Source organism: Saimiri boliviensis, chromosome 6 (assembly GCF_048565385.1).
Source record: "Saimiri boliviensis isolate mSaiBol1 chromosome 6, mSaiBol1.pri, whole genome shotgun sequence".
Lineage (NCBI taxonomy): Eukaryota > Metazoa > Chordata > Mammalia > Primates > Cebidae > Saimiri > Saimiri boliviensis.
The window spans coordinates 77,876,686-77,894,746 of record NC_133454.1 but is presented as its reverse complement, the minus strand read 5'-3'; the positions used below and the strand labels follow the sequence as shown (position 1 = coordinate 77,894,746).

The 18,061-nt window shown below is 40.7% G+C and overlaps 1 protein-coding gene across 7 annotated transcripts in view; it reads left to right on the top strand.

Moving 5' to 3' along the window:
* Positions 1–32: 32 nt before the first annotated feature.
* RIC3 (RIC3 acetylcholine receptor chaperone) overlaps positions 33–18,061 on the top strand; it is an 81,337-nt gene continuing 63,308 nt past the window's right edge. For 6 of the 7 annotated variants that reach the window (XR_012518083.1, XR_012518082.1, XM_003919811.4 and 3 more), the window contains exon 1: positions 33–206. Coding sequence is in view for 4 of the 7 variants with exons in the window: in XM_003919811.4 (XP_003919860.1) it covers positions 83–206 (124 nt within the window). In the remaining 3 variants the exon portion in view is untranslated. Of the gene's footprint in view, positions 207–14,478; positions 14,557–18,061 lie in introns of all 7 variants that reach the window. The other variant, XM_074401056.1, reaches the window with a different exon arrangement.

Sequence of the window (18,061 nt, the reverse complement as noted above, 5' to 3'; positions counted from 1 at the left end):
TTGAGTCGGGAGAGGCTGCGAGCGCTGCGCTTCCGGTTCCGGTTCCAGCTGGCGTCTGCACCTGCGGCCACGGTGAGCAGTCATGGCGTACTCTACAGTGCAGAGAGTCGCTCTGGCTTCTGGGCTCGTCCTGGCTCTGTCGCTGCTGCTCCCCAAGGTCTTCCTGTCCCGCGGGAAGCGGCAGGAGCCGCCACCGACACCTGAAGGTAAGAGCAGGCCAGCTCCCTCTGAGCTGCCTGGCGCCGACGAATGCGGAGAACGGTGCTCGAGGGAGGGGTGACTCTGGGAGTCTGCAGCCTTCACCGAAATATCCACCAAACTGGCTGGAGAGGGCGGACAAGACGGCTTTGAAGGGCCAGTCCCCACGGTTCCGTGGTTGTCTGCGGGCGGCGGCCTAGCTGGTTCTGCTGCAGGAAGAGCAAGGAATGTATGCATGTCTGGGCATTCTTTAGGTGGCCTTGCATACTCCTGTTTACGCGCAGTCTCTTCTCTCTTCCCCCACTGGCTTAACTCATCTTGTTACCATCTGTTCAAGGGTTCCCAGCTGGGTTTCCCTCTTTAGGGTTACCGTGTACTTTCTGACGCGCTTTGTGCGAAATCAAGGCAAATGGAATTGGTACAGCAAACCTTAATTCACTATGTTCTTTCAACTTGGTGCTGGGCGCCCACTGCTTCAGGCTCTTCTTGTGCCTTTAAAAATATATTTTGAAGATTTTAATAACCCCAGTTTTAGTTACTGAAACAAATTATTACGTTCCCCTTATTGAAGCAGTATTTATCTGTTTATTCTTTGCTGTTGGCATGATGTATGTGGTGTTTAAAAATTCATCCTCTTAGCTGAACTGGGGGGCTTTTACAGAATGAATGTAAAGGCATGGTGCTGAAGGGTGGGAGGAGGAACCAGAACAATTCTCTACAGGTCATGAAGTTCTACTGGTAACTTTCTCCTGTAAATTACACTTGTAACGTCTTTAAGATATCGTTTTACGGTGTCTGAGCACTTCCAGTAGTGTTCAAGCTGTTGATTGCTGGACAGCTCCTTTTTAACTCTAATCCACTTCCCTCTGCTTTATGCACATTGGCTGTAGTTCCATTCTTTTAGCATCATACACACTATAAATGTAAAGCACCAAGCTTTAGGGTTGGAAGGCTGATTGAACACAGATAATTCTATTTACAGAATTTGCCTGATAATCTTTATGCTTGTAAGATTGTAAGATTATCCACCTGGAAGAGACTTCTAACGCATATTTCCACGTTTGTTCTTTTTTTTTTCTTTCTGTCTTATTGAAAATCCCAAAGATTTTTACCTACTTTGTTAATTTGTCTGCCTTGAAGAAGAGTAAATTCATGATAATCCTGAATAGTGATGATTCTTCTAAAACAGGTTTGTTTGTTTTTTTTAAACTTGTCTTTCCATTATGGTGAATTATCTTGAACAAGTACTATTGAATGTGAGTGAGACACTCTTCTGAAAGTTGTAGAAAGTGTGGAGTGGAGATTAGAATGGGTTGTTCCCATGAGAACTCAAGTGTTGGTATTCAGCGTTCTCATCTTAGGATCTTTGTACTTTCAGTTCTCTTTATTCCTGAAGTGCTGTTCTCTTCCCTCCGTGCCCTTCTCATCATTCAGATTTCTGCTCAAATGAAAGCCCCTCAGAGACACTTCCCCTAATGACCCTAACTAAAATAATTATTTCCTCTCCCAACATTCCCTATTTTATCATGTTTTATATTCTCCATGGTAGGCATCACTATATGATACGCAATATTCATAAGTGTTTAATCGTTTATTTGCCTGCATCTTCTAGAATGTAGATTTGCAAGGGCAGGGACTTTGTCTTGCTTACTATTTCTTTCTTTCTTTTTTTTCTACTTTCATTTATTTACTTATTTTTGATGTAAGTAGGAAACTTATATCTGCATAAATGGTGCCAACTTACAGCTGTTTCTTCAACTCCATTTTTACTGGTCTGCAAAAGATTACCAGTTACTGCAACCAGGTTCTTTCAACTGCACAACTGCCTTTATTTGCGTAATTAACTTGCTGCCTTTATTTGCGTAATTAACTTGCCTGTTGGTGGAGGGAGATGATGTGAGCAGAGGCAAGCACAGTTTGTTGCCACTGACATAGTGAATCTTCAAGGTGTAAGCAGGGTTGTGATTCATCCCCTATCTCCTGTAGCTTGACTTGAGTAACTGACAGCCTTAACACCTCTTTAAGCATTGTTCCTTGTTCTTTTTATTTCTTTTTCTTTTTCTTTTTTTATTGCATTTTAGGTTTTGGGGTACATATGAAGAATATGCAAGATTGTTGCATAGGTACACACATGGCAGTGTGATTTGCTGCCTTCCTCCCCATCACCTATATCTGGCATTTCTCCCCAAGCTATCTCTCCCCAACTCCCCACCCACCACTGTCCCTCCCCTATTTTCCCCTCAGCAGACCCCAGTGTGTGATGCTCCCCTCCCTGTATCCATGTGTTCTCGTTGTTCAATGCTCACCTGTAAGTGAGAACATGCGGTGTTTGGTTTTCTGTTTTTGTGTCAGTTTGCTGAGAATGATGGTTTCCAGGTTCATCCATATCCCTACAAAGGACACAAACTCATCGTTTTTTATGGCTGCATAGTATTCCATGGTGTATATGTGCCACATTTTCCCTGTCCAGTCTACCATCGATGGGCATTTGGGTTGGTTCCAAGTCTTTGCTATTGTAAACAGTGCTGCAATGAACATTCATATGCATGTGTCCTTATAATAGAACAATTTATAATCCCAGTAATGGGATTGCTGGGTCAAATGGAATTTCTATTTCTAGGTCCTTGAGGAATTGCCACACTGTCTTCCACAATGGTTGAACTAATTTACACTCCAACCAATGATATAAAAGTATTCCAATTTCTCCACATCCTCTCCAGCATCTGTTGTCTCCAGATTTTTTAATGATCACCATTCTAACTGGTGTGAGATGGTATCTCAATGTAGTTTTGATTTGCATTTCTCTAATGACAAGTGATGAGCATTTTTTCATGTTTATTGGCCTTATGTATGTCTTCTTTTGTAAAAGTGTCTGTTCATATACTTCACCCACTTTTGAATGGGCTTTTTTTTTCCCTTGTAAATCTTTTTTAGTTCTTTGCAGATTCTGGCTATCAGCCGTTTGTCAGATAGGTAGCTGGCAAAATTTTTTTTCCCATTCTGTTGGTTGCCGATTCACTCTAATGACTGTTTCTTTTGCTGTGCAGAAGCTGTGGAGTTTGATTAGGTCCCATTTGTCTATTTTGGCTTTTGTTGCCAATGCTTTTGGTGTTTTGGTCATCAAGTCTTTGCATATGCCTATGTCCTGAATGGTTTTGCCTAGATTTTCTCCTAGGGTTTTTGTGGTGTTAGGTCTTATATTTAAGTCTTTAATCCATCTGGAGTTAATTTTAGTGTGAGGTCCCGTTTCTGCTTTCTGCACATGGCTAGCCAGTTTTTCCAACACCATTTATTAAACAAGGAATCCTTTCCCCATTGCTTGTTTTTGTCAGGTTTGTCAAAGATCAGATGGTTGTAGATGTGTGGTGTTGCCTCCGAGGCCTCTGTTCTGTTCCATTGGTTTATATCTCTGTTTTGGTACCAGTACCATGCTGTTTTGATTACTGTAGCCTTGTAGTATAGTTTGAAGTCCAGTCGTGTGATTTCTCCCGCTTTGTTCTTTTTGCTTAGAATTGACTTGGCTATGCGGGCTCTCTCTTGGTTCCATGTGAAGTTTAAGGTGTTTCTTTCCAGTTCTGTGAAGAAGGTCATTGGTAGCCTGATGGGGATAGCGTTGAATCTGTAAATTACTTTGGGCAGTATGGCCATTTTCACAATACTCATTCTTCCTAACCGTGAGCATGGAATATGCCTCCATCTATTTGTGTCCTCTCTTATTTCATTGAGCAGTGATCTGTAGTTCTACTTGAAGAGGTCCTTTATGTTCCTTGTTAGTTGTATTCCTAGGTATTTTATTCTCTATCTAGCAATTGTGAATGGCAGTTCGTTCTTGATTTGGCTCTCTTTAAGTCTGTTATTGGTGTATAAGAATGCTTGTGATTTTTGCACATTGATTTTGTATCCTGAGACTTTGCTGAAGTTGCTTATCAGTTTCAAGAGATTTTGGGCTGAGACAACGGGGTCTTCTAGATATACAATCATGTCATCTGCAAATAGAGACAATTTGACTTCCTCCTTTCCTATTTGAATACCCTTTATTTCTTTTTCTTGGCTGATTGCTCTGGCTAGAACTTCCAATACTATATTGAAGTTTCTTATTACCCACCTTCTGAAGCCTGTTTCTGTCAATTCATCACACTCATTCTCTATCCAGCCTTGTTCCCTTGCTGGTGAGGAGTTGTGATCCCTTGTAGGAGGAGAGGTGTTCTGGTTTCGGGTGTTTTCATCCTTTTTGCGCTGGTTTCTTCCCATCTTTGTGGTTTTTACCACCTGTTGTCTTTGTAGTTGTTGACTCAGATTGGGTCTCTGAGTGGACATTCTGTTTGTTGATGATAAAGTTATTTCTTTCTGCTTCTTAGTTTTCCTTCTAACAGTCAGGCCCCTCTGCTGCAGGACTGCTGAGGTTCACCCCAGGCCCTGCAGCAGCTGCAGAACAGTAAGGGTTGCTGCCAGTTTCTTCTGCTATCTTTGTCCCAGAAGGATACCTGCCAGGTTGGTCAGTCTGAGCTCTCCTTTATGAGATGACTCTTTGGATATACGGGAGTCAGGGAGCTGCTTGAGGAGACAGTGTGTCCTGTATAGGAGCTCAAGTGCTGAGCTGTGAGCTTCATTGTTCTTTCAGAGCTGCTGGGCAGGTACGTTTAAGTCTGCTGCAGCAGAACTCATAAACGCCTTTTTTTCCCCCAGGTGCTCTGTCCCAGGGAGTTAGGCCTTTATTTATAAGTTTCTGTCATGCTACTGCCTTTTTACAGGGCTTCTCTGCCCAGCGAGGAGGCAGCCTAGTCACAGTCTGCATGCAGAGGCTTTGCTAAGCTCCTGTAGGCTCTGCCCAGCTGCTCTGTGAACTTCCCTGCAGTCCTGTTTATACAGGTATAGTTAGAACTGCCTCAGCTATGGCGGCCCACCTCTGTAATGGTGGACTCTCTCTGTAATGGTGGGCTGCCCCAGCAATGGCAAACTACCTCCATAGTGGTGGACTGCCTCAGTAATGGCAGATGCCCCTCCCCCACAGAGCTGAACCATCCCATGTTCAGCTGTGCTTGCTGTGAAACTCTCAATCCCGAGCATTTTCAATTGCTGTTTTTTGTGAGGGTGGGACCAGCCTAGCCTGGTCACCTGGCTCCCTGCCTCAGACTCCTTTTTTTTTTTTTTTTTCCAGTTGATTGGGTGACTCTGTCTCCCAGGTGTTCTAGTCACCTGTTGAAAAGGCACCAGGATCTGTGTGATTTCCCGTGTGGCAACCCACTGTGCTGGCTGAAATAGCTGCACTGAGATTTGTGGCACTTTTTTGCCCAGGAATATCCTGGCCTGGCTCCCTGTTTCAGTCTCCTTTTTTATCAGTTGAATGGGCAACTCTGTCTCCCAGGAGCTGCAGTTGCCAGCTAAAACAGTGCCCTGACCCATGTATTTTGTGCAGAGACCTGCTGCACCGGCCAAAACAGCCGCGCTGGTGACCTGTGGGGCTTCTCTGCCTGGGAATCTCCTGGTCTCTGGGCATTAAAAATCTGTCTGGAAATGCGACGTCCCCTAACCCTCCACGCTTTTGCTGGGAGCTGCAATCCTGAGCTGCACCTAGTCGGCCATCTTGGATCTGTCCTACCGCTATTTCTTTAGTATTTGACATATAATGGGCAGTCAATAAATGCTTAAAATTTAAGATGATTAAGCTACTAATATTGTAAATTCTGTTTTTGGGAAAGAGAAGGTACTGAAGTAGTGTAACCTAGGGAAAAAAACTTACCTTGAATGATATGTTTCAGTAACTGAAACTTGCAGCAATGAATCCTATTTTGGGGTTACATACCCCTTTGAGAATCTGATAAAAGCTATTTTCTTTCTTTCTTTCTAAAGCTATCTTTCTTTTTTCTTTCTCTTCTCTTCCTTTTCTCTTTCTTTTCTTTCTTTCCTTCTCACTGTCTCTCTTTCTTTCCTTCTTTCCCCTCCCTCCCTCTTCCTCCCTCCTTTCATATCTTCCTTTCTTTCTTGCCCCCTTTCCCTTTCCCTGGGTCTCGCTCTGTCACCCAGGCTGGAGTATAGAGTCATGATCACAGCTCATTGCAGCCTCTACTGCCAGGGTTCAACTGATCTCCTCAGCCTCCCAAGTGGCTGGGACTACAGGTACATGCTACCACACCTGGCTAATTAAAAAAAATTTTTTTTGTAGAGATGGGGTCTCATTATATTGCTCAGGCTGGTGTCGAACTCATGGGCTCAAGTGATCCTTCTGCCTCACCTTCCAAAGTGCTAGGCTTACAGGTGTGAGCCACTGCACTCAGCCTAAAACTATATTTTCTCTCTAGAAAAATGTACATATCCTTTGTAAATATACTCAGAATTTCAGCATCAATTCAGAGAATTCACAGAACCCAGAAATAAGGGTTTGAAGAAAGGAATAATCCTGAGTATTTGAAAATTCTTAAAAATACATATCATGTCTTCCATGTTTGCTCATTGATATGCATGAAAAAGCACAATTCCTTTTCCACATGAGAGCCTTTAAGATGGTCTTTAAACAAATATTTATCATGTACTGTCTCACATACTATGCACACAGTGTACAGACACTGTGTATTCCAAGAAAAAAATGAGCCAAATCCATAGTAAAGGAAAACAGATAAATGCAAGAGTGTTAACTCAGGTCTGCACAGGGAACAACTGCACACGTATGCAATGGTCAGTGTTAAGACTTAAGAAGGATTTCAGGCCAGGCGCAGTGGCTAACGCCTGTAATCCCAGCACTTTGGGAGGCTAAGGCAGGTGGATCACGAGGTCAGGAGATTAAGACCATCCTGGCTAACATGGTGAAACCCCATCTCTACTAAAAATACAAAAATTTAGCCAGGCGTGTTGGTACACACCTGTAGTCCCAGCTACTTAGGAAGCTGAGGCAGAAGAATTGCTTGAACCCAGGAGGTGGAGGTGACAGTGAGCCAAGATCGTGCCACTGCATTTCAGCCTGGGTGACAGAGTGAGACTCAGTGTCAAAGAAAAAAAAAAAAAGGATTTCATAACCAGCTGTGACAGCTCATGCCTGTAATCCCAGCACTTTGAGAGGCTGAGGTGGGAGGATTGCTTGAGCCTAGGACTTTGAGACCAGCCTGGGCAGCATAATGAGACCCCAATCTCAACAAAAAATGTTTTTTTCAATTAGCTGGGCATGGTGGTGTGCACCTGTAGCCCCGGTTATGCTGTAGGCTGAGGTGGGAGGATTGCTTGAGGTCTGGAGGTCAAGGCTACAGTGAGGTGTGATTGTGTTGCATCCTGGGCGACAGGGTGAGACCTTGCCTTAAAAAAAAGAAGAAGAGTTTCATAGAGCATACAGGAGGGAAGTTTTTTTTTAATTTTAATTTTTATTTTTATTTTTGGGAAAACAGCTTTCTTGTGATCTAATTTACATATCATACAATTCCCCACTTAAAGTGTATCATTTATTGGGTTTTAGAATATTCAGAGTTGTGCAGTCATCACCACATCAATTTTAGAATATTTCATCATCCCCTCAAACCCCATACTTTTTAGCTATCACCCCACAAATGCCCCACCCCACTTTCAGCCTTAGGCAACCACTGATCTATTTTATGTCTCTGTAAGTTTGCCTATTCTGGACATTTCATGTAAACAGAATCATACAGTATCTAATCTTTTGTGACTGATGTCTTTTAACTAGCATAATGTTTTCAAGGTTCATCCATGTTGTAGCATGTAGCAGTATTTCTTTTTATGGCTGAATTTTTTTTTTTTTTTTTTTTTTAGACAGATTCTCATTCTGTCACCAGGCTGGAGTGCAGTGGTGCGATCTTGGCTTACTGCAACCTCTGCCTCAGGTACAAGTGATTCTTCTGCCTCAGCCTCCCAAGGAGTTGGGACTACAGGCACACGCCACCATGCCCAGCTAATTTTTGTATTTTTAGTAGAGATGGGGTTTCACCATATTGGCCAGGCTAATATCAAACTCCTGACCTTGTGATCCATCGACCTGGGCCGCGCAAAGTGCTGGGATTATAGGCATGAGCCACCACACCTGGACTATGGCTGAATAATATTTCATTGTGTGGATATACCATATTCCATTTATTCATTCATCCGTTGATGGACATTGAATTTTTGCCTTTTAGCTGTTATGAATAATGTTGCTACTGATGTCTGTGTACAAATGTTTGTGTAGACTTATGTTTTCATTTCATTTCTCTTCAGTGCATACATTTGGAAAATGTGAGCATTCCAGTGTGGCTGAAACTAAGTGTGGAATTTCCAGGTTGTATGCTTATATGTTTAACCTTTGAGGAACTGCCAGACTGTTTTCCAAAGCAGCTGTACCATTTTACGTGACCACCAGCAGTGCAAGAGGATTTCTGATTTCTTGTCAATACATGTTTGTTACCTGTCTTCTTGATTATAGGCACCCTAGTGGGAATGAAATGGTATTTCATTGTGATTTTATTTGCATTTCCCCGATGATTAATGACATTGAGCATTTTTTTGGTGTGTTTATTTACTCTTTGTCTATTTGTATGTCTTGTTTTGGAAAAATGTCTATTCAGGTCCTTTTAACCCTCTTTAAAAGTTGGATTACTTGTCCTTGTTTTTGGAGAGACAGGATCTCACTATGGTGCACAGGCTGGAATGCAATGGTGCCATCATTGCTCACTGCAGCCCCAAACTCCTGGACTCAAGTGATTCTCCCTCCCCAGCCTCCCAGATAACTAGGATTACAGGTGTGTGCCACCATGCCTGGCTAATTTAAAAAATTTTTTTGCAGAGATGAGGTTCTCACTATGTTGTCCAGGCTGGTCTTGAACTCCTGGCCTCAATTGACCCTCCCACTTTGACCTCCTGAAGCAGTGGGATTACAGGTGTGAGCCACCACATTTGGCCTCTCGTCTTTTTATTGTTGAGTTTAAGAGTTATTTTGTATATTCTCGGTACAGATCTGTTATCAGATACATGATTTGCAAGTGTTTTCTTCCATTCAGTGGTTACCTTCATTTTCTTGATGGTGCCCTTTAAATAAGAAAAGTTTTAAATACTGATAAAGTCCAGTTTATCTACCTTTTTCTTTTGTTTCTTCTGCTTTTGGTGTCATATCTGAGACAAATTGCCAAATCCAAGGTTATAAAGATTTTTGTCTGTTTTCAAGTGTTGTAGTTTTTGCTCCTGCAGTTAAGTCTTTGATCCCTTTGAATTAATTTGTGTATATGGGTAAGGCAGGAGTCCAGCTTCATGTGGATATATAGTTGCCCTAGCATCATTTGTTGAAAAGACAAAATTCTCATTGAATTGTTTTGGCACCCATGTCAAATCAATTGACTCTAAATGTAACAGTTTATTTGTGGGCTCCGAGTTATATTACATTAATCTATATGGTTATCCTTATGCCAGTACCATGCTGTCTTAATTATTGTAGCTTTGTAAGTTTTGAAATCATGAAATGTGTCCTCCAACGTTGTTCTTTTTCAGGATTATTTTGGCTATTCTGGATCCTGTGACCTAGCATTTCCATATGAATTTTAGGATTATCACATTAGTTTCTGCCCAAAAAAAAAAAAAAAAAAAAAAGCCAGCTGGGATTTTGATAGAATGAAGTGAAGCAGTTTGGGGAGTACTGCCGTCTTACCAATATTAAAGCTTTCAGTCTATGAACACATGATTTCCTTTTTATTTATCTAGGTCTTTAATTTCTTTTAAAGGAGGTTGTAGTTTTTAGTGTGAAAGTCTTATTTTGTTAAATATATTCATAAGTATTTTATTCTTTGATGCTATTATAAATTTTGTTTTCAGATTGTTCTAGTGTATAGACAAATAGTTTTTGCATATTGATACTGTATTTTGTCACCTTGCTGAACTTGGTATCTGCATATAGATATAGAGATAGTTTTACTTTTTTTTTTTTAATCTGAATGCCTTTTATTTTTGTTTTTACGTTTTTTTGCTTGACTGCCCTAGCTGAAACCTTTACTACAATGTTGAATAGAAGTGGTAAGAACAAACATCCTTTCTTGTCCTTGATCTTAAGAAGAAAGCTTTCATACCAGTATATATAATGTTATCTGGGGGCATTTTGTAGATGCCTTTTATCAGGTTGAGGAAGTTCCCTTTTATTCATATTTGTTTATTGTTTTTCATTATGAAGCGGTGTTGAATCTTACCAAATACTTTTTTCTATGTATGTTGAGATGATCATGTGTGTTTTGTCCTTTATTTATATAGATGTGGCATATTACGTTAATTGAAATTTAGATGTTAATCCAGCTTTGCCTTTCTTGACTAAATTGAGGAGGAAACTCTTAAAATGTTTTGTCTTTTTAAATCTTCTAGATGAAAAAGACATTCTATGCAGAAGAAATACAGAGCAAAGAAACACAGAGCGTTAGGGCCAGGTGCAGTGGCTCATATCTATACAATCCAGAACTTGGGAAGGCCAAGGCAGGCAGATTCCTTGAGACCAGGAGTTTCAGACCAGCCTGGCCAACATGGAAAAACCCTGTCTCTACTAAAAATAAAAAGATTAGCCAGGTTTGGTGCTGCGCCCCTGTAATTCCAGCTACTTGGGAGGTTGAAGCAGGAGAATCGCTTAAACCTGGGAGATGGAGGTTGCAGTGAGCTGAGATCACGCCACTGTACTCTAGCCTGGGTGACAGAGCAAGACTCTGTCTCAAAAAAAGAAAAAAAAAAAGAAAGAAACATGGAACTTTGAAGTATCCGTAGAGTGTGAGAGAAGACTCCAGAGTAGTTGGCACAGGCCAAATTGTGAAGGTTTTTTTTCTATTATACTTAAGGACTTGGGGTTTTATTCTAAAGGAAGATGAGGCATCATTAAGTATGTAAGTAGAAGAGAAACATTTAACATGGTTTTAGAAAGGACAGCCTGGCAGCAGTGTAGACCCTGCATTGTGAGGATTTCTTCAGGGAGAAGATTGTTGTAGTCATCCAGTTGAGACACCATGAGCATTAACAAGTTTATGTCATTGGGCTCATCTGTTACGATGCTTGTGACAAGTGACAGAAAAGTCAGCTTGACTTGTCTTAAGACAGAAAGAACGTATTGACTTGTGTAAATGAAAAGACCCTGTGTTAGAACTGCCTTCCAATGTGGTATGATCCAGAGACTCTCAGTTGTCACATTGGGGCTCCACCTCTTATTTTCTGTTCTTTATAATCTGGGTTCATTCTGAAGTTGGTTCTGTACTCTGGCTGCTCCCTCAGGGTAGTAACAGTGGTTGCAACAGTTTCAGACATTACTTCCTCTCATGTCATTCATTGCCCAGAGAAAGTGAGAGTGCCTCATTTATATATGTATGTATGTAGAGCTGGCCTGGAACTCCTGACCTCAAGTATTGTCCCACATCAGCCTCTTAAGTGCTGGGATTACAGCACTTTGCTGGGCACAGCTCCAGGCTCCTTTTCTTTTAAGTCCTCCTTCACTCTCACCTTCCAACCCGACTCCCCAGATTCTTTCCCAGAAGTTCCAGCAAACATATCCACTCACATTAATGGCTTGAATTAAGTTAACTTGTGGTGTCATGGGTAGAAAGAATAGGCTGATGAACCCACTCTGGAGTTGAGAGGAGTTCCCAAAAGGAAATAGGGAGATTGGAGTAAGAAAGGTTATCAATGGATAGATTGGGAGGAAGGGAACAATTTTAAGAGACATTTTAAAATAGAGTTGGAAGGTGAGGGAGACATCTGGATTGTTCTCAGGTTTAGGTAAAAGGTTAGATGATGATATCCTTTGCCAAAATAGGAATGGAGGAAAAGTAGATTAAAGGTATGTGAAAGGAAAATGAAACCTTGGGACCCCAGTTCACTATGACTAAAGGAAAAAATAAAGCTGAAAGCTGAGTCATGCAAGAAACTGCCTTTCCTTTTGTTCCTAAGCGGGTAGCTACAGATAAAAGATGAAATATCTCCATAGGTAGCTATTATAGGTTCAACTTATCTTATGCAAAGTGCCTATTTACTGAGCACCAGATGAATACACAATTGACTATTCCCCTACCTGCTCCTTTTCTCTTGCAACATACGGATTACCATACCTTTCTTTCCCCTCCAGCTCACTTTTCCCGCTGAAATATTGAAGCCCTCAAAATCATCTTTGGAGAAAGACACAGAACTCTCTCCTGGGTGTTTCCTTAATGTTGGCAAAATGAACTTCTAAATTGATTGAGGCCTGTCCCACATACTTTTTGGTTTACAGGTATAAGATGATTAATTCAGTAATTGGAAAAGTAGTATTATGTCCCTTTCTTCAGTCTTCTTTCCTGTGTTAATATCCCTAGCTCCCTCATTCATTCCTGGTATGACCTAGTTGCAAGTATTTGAACACAGCCCTCTTAGAAGAGGCTCTTAGAACTGCAAATAACTGCACATCTAAGACAGTTCATGAAAGAATAATCTATTGTTTCCCTGCACCCTTCACTTTTTTTAAAATTCTATACTTAATGCTTTCTGGGGATTGCTTTAGTTTTTAGCATTTTACTTGCTGACTTTGCTGTATATTATAATTCTAAGCCTTTTTAAAATTTTTAATAGGAGCTGTTCATCTAGGTTTTGTTCATTTTTCTACTGTTCACTTGATGCTTTGGAACCAAATATAGGACTTTGTAGTTTTCCCTATTGCATTTTATCTGTTTAATATGATCAAGAATTCTAGCTCTTGAAATTTTTTCAGAGCATTCATTGTTTCATTCCGTGTGTTTGTTTACCATTTCTTAGGTATGTGCCATTCTTGATTTTAAAAAAACTTTTTGTTAAAGACATTTTTTTTTTTAAAAGATGGGGTTTCACCATGATGGCCAGGCTGGTCTTGAACTCCTGACCTCAGGTGATCCACCCACCTTGGCCTCCCAAAGCGCTAGGATTACAGGCATGAGCCACTGCGCCTGGCCAAAGACATTTTCAGACATAAGTTGAGAGAATAGTAAAATGAATCCACATCACCCTACTTCAGCAACCATCAATACATGGTCTTGTATCCTAGGTATCCCCATCCACTTTCCCCTCCATTCACAGGATGATTTTGAAGCAAATCCTAAACATTGGATCATTTCATCCTTAAATGCTTCAGTCTTGCATCTCTAAAAATGGATTCTTATTAAAATGTAACCACAATACCATTATCACACCTAAAAAATCAATACTTCTTTAATGTCATTAAATAGCTAGTTGGTGTTCAAATTTTTCTCACCATGTTTTAACTTTTCTTTCTTTCTTTCTTTCTTTCTTTTTTTTAACAATTTTACGTTTATGATCAGCATGTTTCCTCTTTTTGTTTGTTTTTGTTTTGTTTTGTTTTTTTGAGATGGAGTCTTGGGCTGCAGTGCAGTGGCACCATCTTGGAGTCTTTGAGTTTCTGTCACTCAGGCTGTAGTGCAGTGGCACGATCCCAGCTCACTGCAACCTCTGCCTCCCAGGTTCAAGTGATTTTCCTGCTTCAGCCTCCTGAGTAGCTGGCATTACAGGCACCCACCACCATGCCTGGCTAATTTTTTTGTATTTTTAATAGAGGCAGGTTTTCACCATGTTGGCCAGACTGGTCTCGAACTCCGGACCTCAGAGGATCCTCCTACCTTGGCCTCCCAAAGTACTGAAATTACAGGCGTGAGCCACCATGCCCAGCCTCAGCATGTTTTCTTGATAGGTCAAATTTTTTAAAAAATGTATTAGTCATTTAAAACTGCTTTTAGCATCACACCAGTATATTCTTGGAAACCTTTTGTTTAGGGTCATTCAACCAGATGGTTATTTGTTTGCTCTATTCCATCTTACTCTGTCGCCCTGGTTTGCCTGCTTCTTCCTTCCTCACTTCAGTCTATTCTCAATACAGCAGCCATAGTATCATGTTAAAGCTTAAGTCAACTCACGTCTCTCCCCGCCTCAAAACTCTCCAGTGGCTTCCTGGCTCAGATGAAAAGATAGTCTATCTATACATGATCCCAAAGGCCCTATATAATTCTCTTCCCCATTTGCTTCTATTTTTCCATCTTTTTCACTTTGTTGTGGCCACACTGGCTGCCTCCTTACTGTTCCTTGAATATGCAAGCATACTCCTACCTCAGTGCCTTTGTATTTGCTGTTTCCATTGCTTGAAATGCTCTTCTTTTGGATATCCATGTGCCTTTTCCTTCATCTTCATGTTTTCTCTCAAATGACATTTCCTGATGCCTTCTCTGGACATTTCAGCTGAAATCTTAACTTCCAACACAATCTTTCCCTTTCTTTCTGCCTTATTTTTTCTCCTTAGTGTTTATCACTTTCTTGTTTACTGTCTCTTTTCCTACTTAGGAAGAAGGCTGTGTGAGGATAAGGATTTATATTTGTTGTGTTCATGGCTGTGTGTCCAGCTTTAGAAGAAGCCTGCATGTAAGTAGACAATAAATATTTATTGAACAAGTAAAAAATGAGTTAATGAATGAGTGCTGGCTCCTAGGGATCATGACTTCCTCTGTTAGCATTTGTAAGCCATTACCTTATTATTACATTCATTACATCATTACATAAATGATCATGCATCCATGTGGTAGACTATTATGAATTCAGTAATTTATATTCATGAAGTTTTAAATGACATGGAACATTGTATGATACAAGTGAAAAGTAAAGATATATATTCACTAGAAAGAACATTTTAACAGTGGTTATTTCTAGATCATGTAATTATGAGAGGTTGTTATTCTTTAAATTTTTCTGTACTTTCTTAATTTTCCATAGGTATGCATTTGTTTTATAATCAGAAAAAAAAGTACTTTCTCTTCTCTTCCACATCCATTAAAAAAAATGAAAGAATCCTTTTTAGAATCTAGCCCAAGAATTACAACATGTTCACATCTCTATGGTTTGTTGAGTTTGTCATCCACTTTCTACTTTCCGCAGACTGGAACAGTAGTTCTCTATCTTAATTCTTTTAAGATTTCACTGTTTACCAATGTAATTTCTTAAATTTTTCTTTAGTTCAGTGACCTGATTTGCAAGTTTACCCAGTTCTCTTGATAGAAATTATTTAGTGAATAGGCTTGAATTTCTCCTCCTCTGGGACTTTACTTTTGTCTTTAGGATTGTTAATTCTCAGCTGAACCAAAAATTTATCCCCTTAGATGTAGAAGCAAAATGGAGGTTGGCAAGTTCTGTTTTCTCAGCATTACATTTTATCCTAAGGAAATTGTCTTTTTTCTCTAAACATCACTAAAAATACCCCTTTGGGTTTTGCTAGTCTTTTTGTAAATCTGCATTTATTTTGGGCCTTGGCCTCCTCATGTCACTCTTCTGAGTCTTGCCACTCTTTGATGCTGATTGCCCAGTGCCTATCTTTTCATCTTTTCTGTCCTGCACATCTACTTTTTTTTTTTCTGCACGTCTACTTTTTTTTCCTCATTGTTCCTATCTGCTTGAGAATTTTTGAAGTGCCCATATAGAAATGCATTTAAGGGCCTTCCTCTCAGAGAGGGTCTCATCCTATGGTTTTATGTATGTTTTCAAAACTTCTTAACTCTGGGCCAGGCACGGTGGCTCACACCCATAATCCTAGCACTTTGGGAGGCTGAGGCAGACAGATCACCTGAGGTCAGGAGTTCAAGACCAGCTTGGCCAACATAGCAAATCCCTGTCTCTACTAAAAATCCAAAAATTAGCCAGACGAGGTGTTGCATGTCTATGGTCCCAGCTACTCGAGAGGCTAAGGCAGGAGAATCTTTTGAACCTGGGAGGCAGTGAGCTGAGATCACACCACTGCCCTCCAGCCTGGGTGACAGAGTGAAACTCCATCTCAAAACAAAAAACAAAATCTTCTTAATGCTGGCTTCCTAGAGCTTGTGCTACACAATTCCTACTTTATGTCAAAAACACTAAGATATCTTTCTCCTGAGGTTACCCTTTCATTTCGTCAACCAGTTTCTTCTTTGGTCAGAGTAGCAGTTCCTCTGCTCTCCCTGTGTATCTATGGAACATAAAAATGTCAGCACACTTGGTCAAGAACTTGTCAGTTGTTTCATTGTTAGCCTAATGAGAGTTGGAATAGGTTCCAGGGTAGTTGAAGTCCACCAAGATGACAGTGTGCCACTCTGTGCTAGAGTTGGCCTCAAGAGAGTCCTATCTACTAGTTCTACTTGGCTAGGAACCTTTGGTGTTCCTTTGGTGTTCCCATAGTAACATTGTATCTGGGCATCACTCCTGCTGACCCTGCCTGAATGCTTATAATAGGGTTCCTGACCAGGCATGGTGGCTCACGCCTGTAATGCCAACACTTTGGGAGGCTGAGGCAGGCAGATCACAAGGTTAGTAGTTCAAGACCAGCCTGGCCAATATGGTAAAACCCCGTCTCTACCAAAAATATAAAAACTAGCTGGGCATGGTGATGTGCACCTGTAGTCCCAGCTACTCGGGAGGCTGAGGCAGAACTTGAACCCAGGAGGCAAAGTTTGCAGTGAGTCGAGATTGTGCCACTGCACTCCAGCCTGGGTGACAAAGCGAGAGTCCGTCTCAGATAGATAGATAGATAGATAGATAGATAGATAGATAGAATACCTTACTAGCCCCTCTCCAGTCCCCCTGTTCCTGTGGAATAGCACAGACCCTTTGTCACGATGTTCTCCTCAAGTAAGTCATGTCCCACTGAGTCTTAATCTCTGAGATGTGAAAATACACAGATACGTGTATGTGTGTATGTAAACATATACACATATATGACACACATGCAAATACGTAATTCTTTGTTTTCTTAAACTAGCTTCTTATGTGTTGGTCTGTAAGTGCCTGAAGACAAAGATATTATTTTGGTTGCTTACCATTTATTTTCCCTAATGGAGCATCAGAAATCTACTCTGAAGGAATGTTCAAGGACAGAGAGATTAGGAAGTCATGTTGATTTCCAAGAGTCATTTTCCTGTTCATGTATTATGGAAATGAACAGAAAACAATAGACAATTTGAGAGCCTGTGAATGCATGTAAAATTAGGCATTTTTTCAAGTTTAGATACTTATAGGTAAGTGGGTATGGAACACCTTGCTTGATCAGTCATCCTCATTGCCAGTTTCTATTCTTGAAACTGTGAAATTGAAAACTGGCAGGATAATGAAGTAAAAAACTATTTTTAGCTCTAAAAGTGACTGGGCAGGAATTTGAGATTCTGTTGATGGCCAACACTTGCAGTATAATTCATCCAGATCAGTTCAGCAAAGATCATAGCATGCAAGATCCAGAGCCTGCCCTGTGGGGGACCCAAACATAAATAAAACACTGGACCTTTATTCAAGAAGTTCTTAGTTTGTCTTCCAGCCAGAGGCCACCAGGAACATACCTGTAGTTGAACAAGTTGAGTGTATTACTTGTTGCAGCAAGTGAGAATGCGCACCATGGGAAATCGTGGGATGTCTCAATAAGGCACTGTTAGAAAAGGTCATTATAGGTTTGGGGTTTGTGTTAGGTGATCTGGAGGATGGTTTAAGGATGTGGTGCTTTACTCTGAATTAAATGCTTTCAGGAAGTAAGGCACATTCTACGACTGGTATCTTAACAGTTTATCTAAGGGGAGGGCCAACTAGAGAAAGGCTGAAGCTGTAATTGATAAAGAAGCCCCATTATTCATATTACCCAGCACTAGGGGATATTAGGTATTTTGTGTGGCTTGGGCAGTATTCATGTTTTGTTTGTGTTCAGACAGATTACAGAGTGGTCTTGCTTTTTTCTTGATCCATTATGATCACAGAATGGCCTTGTCTAATGCTGGTGTTCTGAAATTGCTTATGTGTAACAGGAGAAGACCACAACTTATCTTTGAGTACCAAGCAAGGTCATTGCAGTATCAATGCCTAGCTGATAGTATCAGGCCAACTTTTGGATGTTAGAGACTGCTCTTTTCTTGTTCTGAGATGT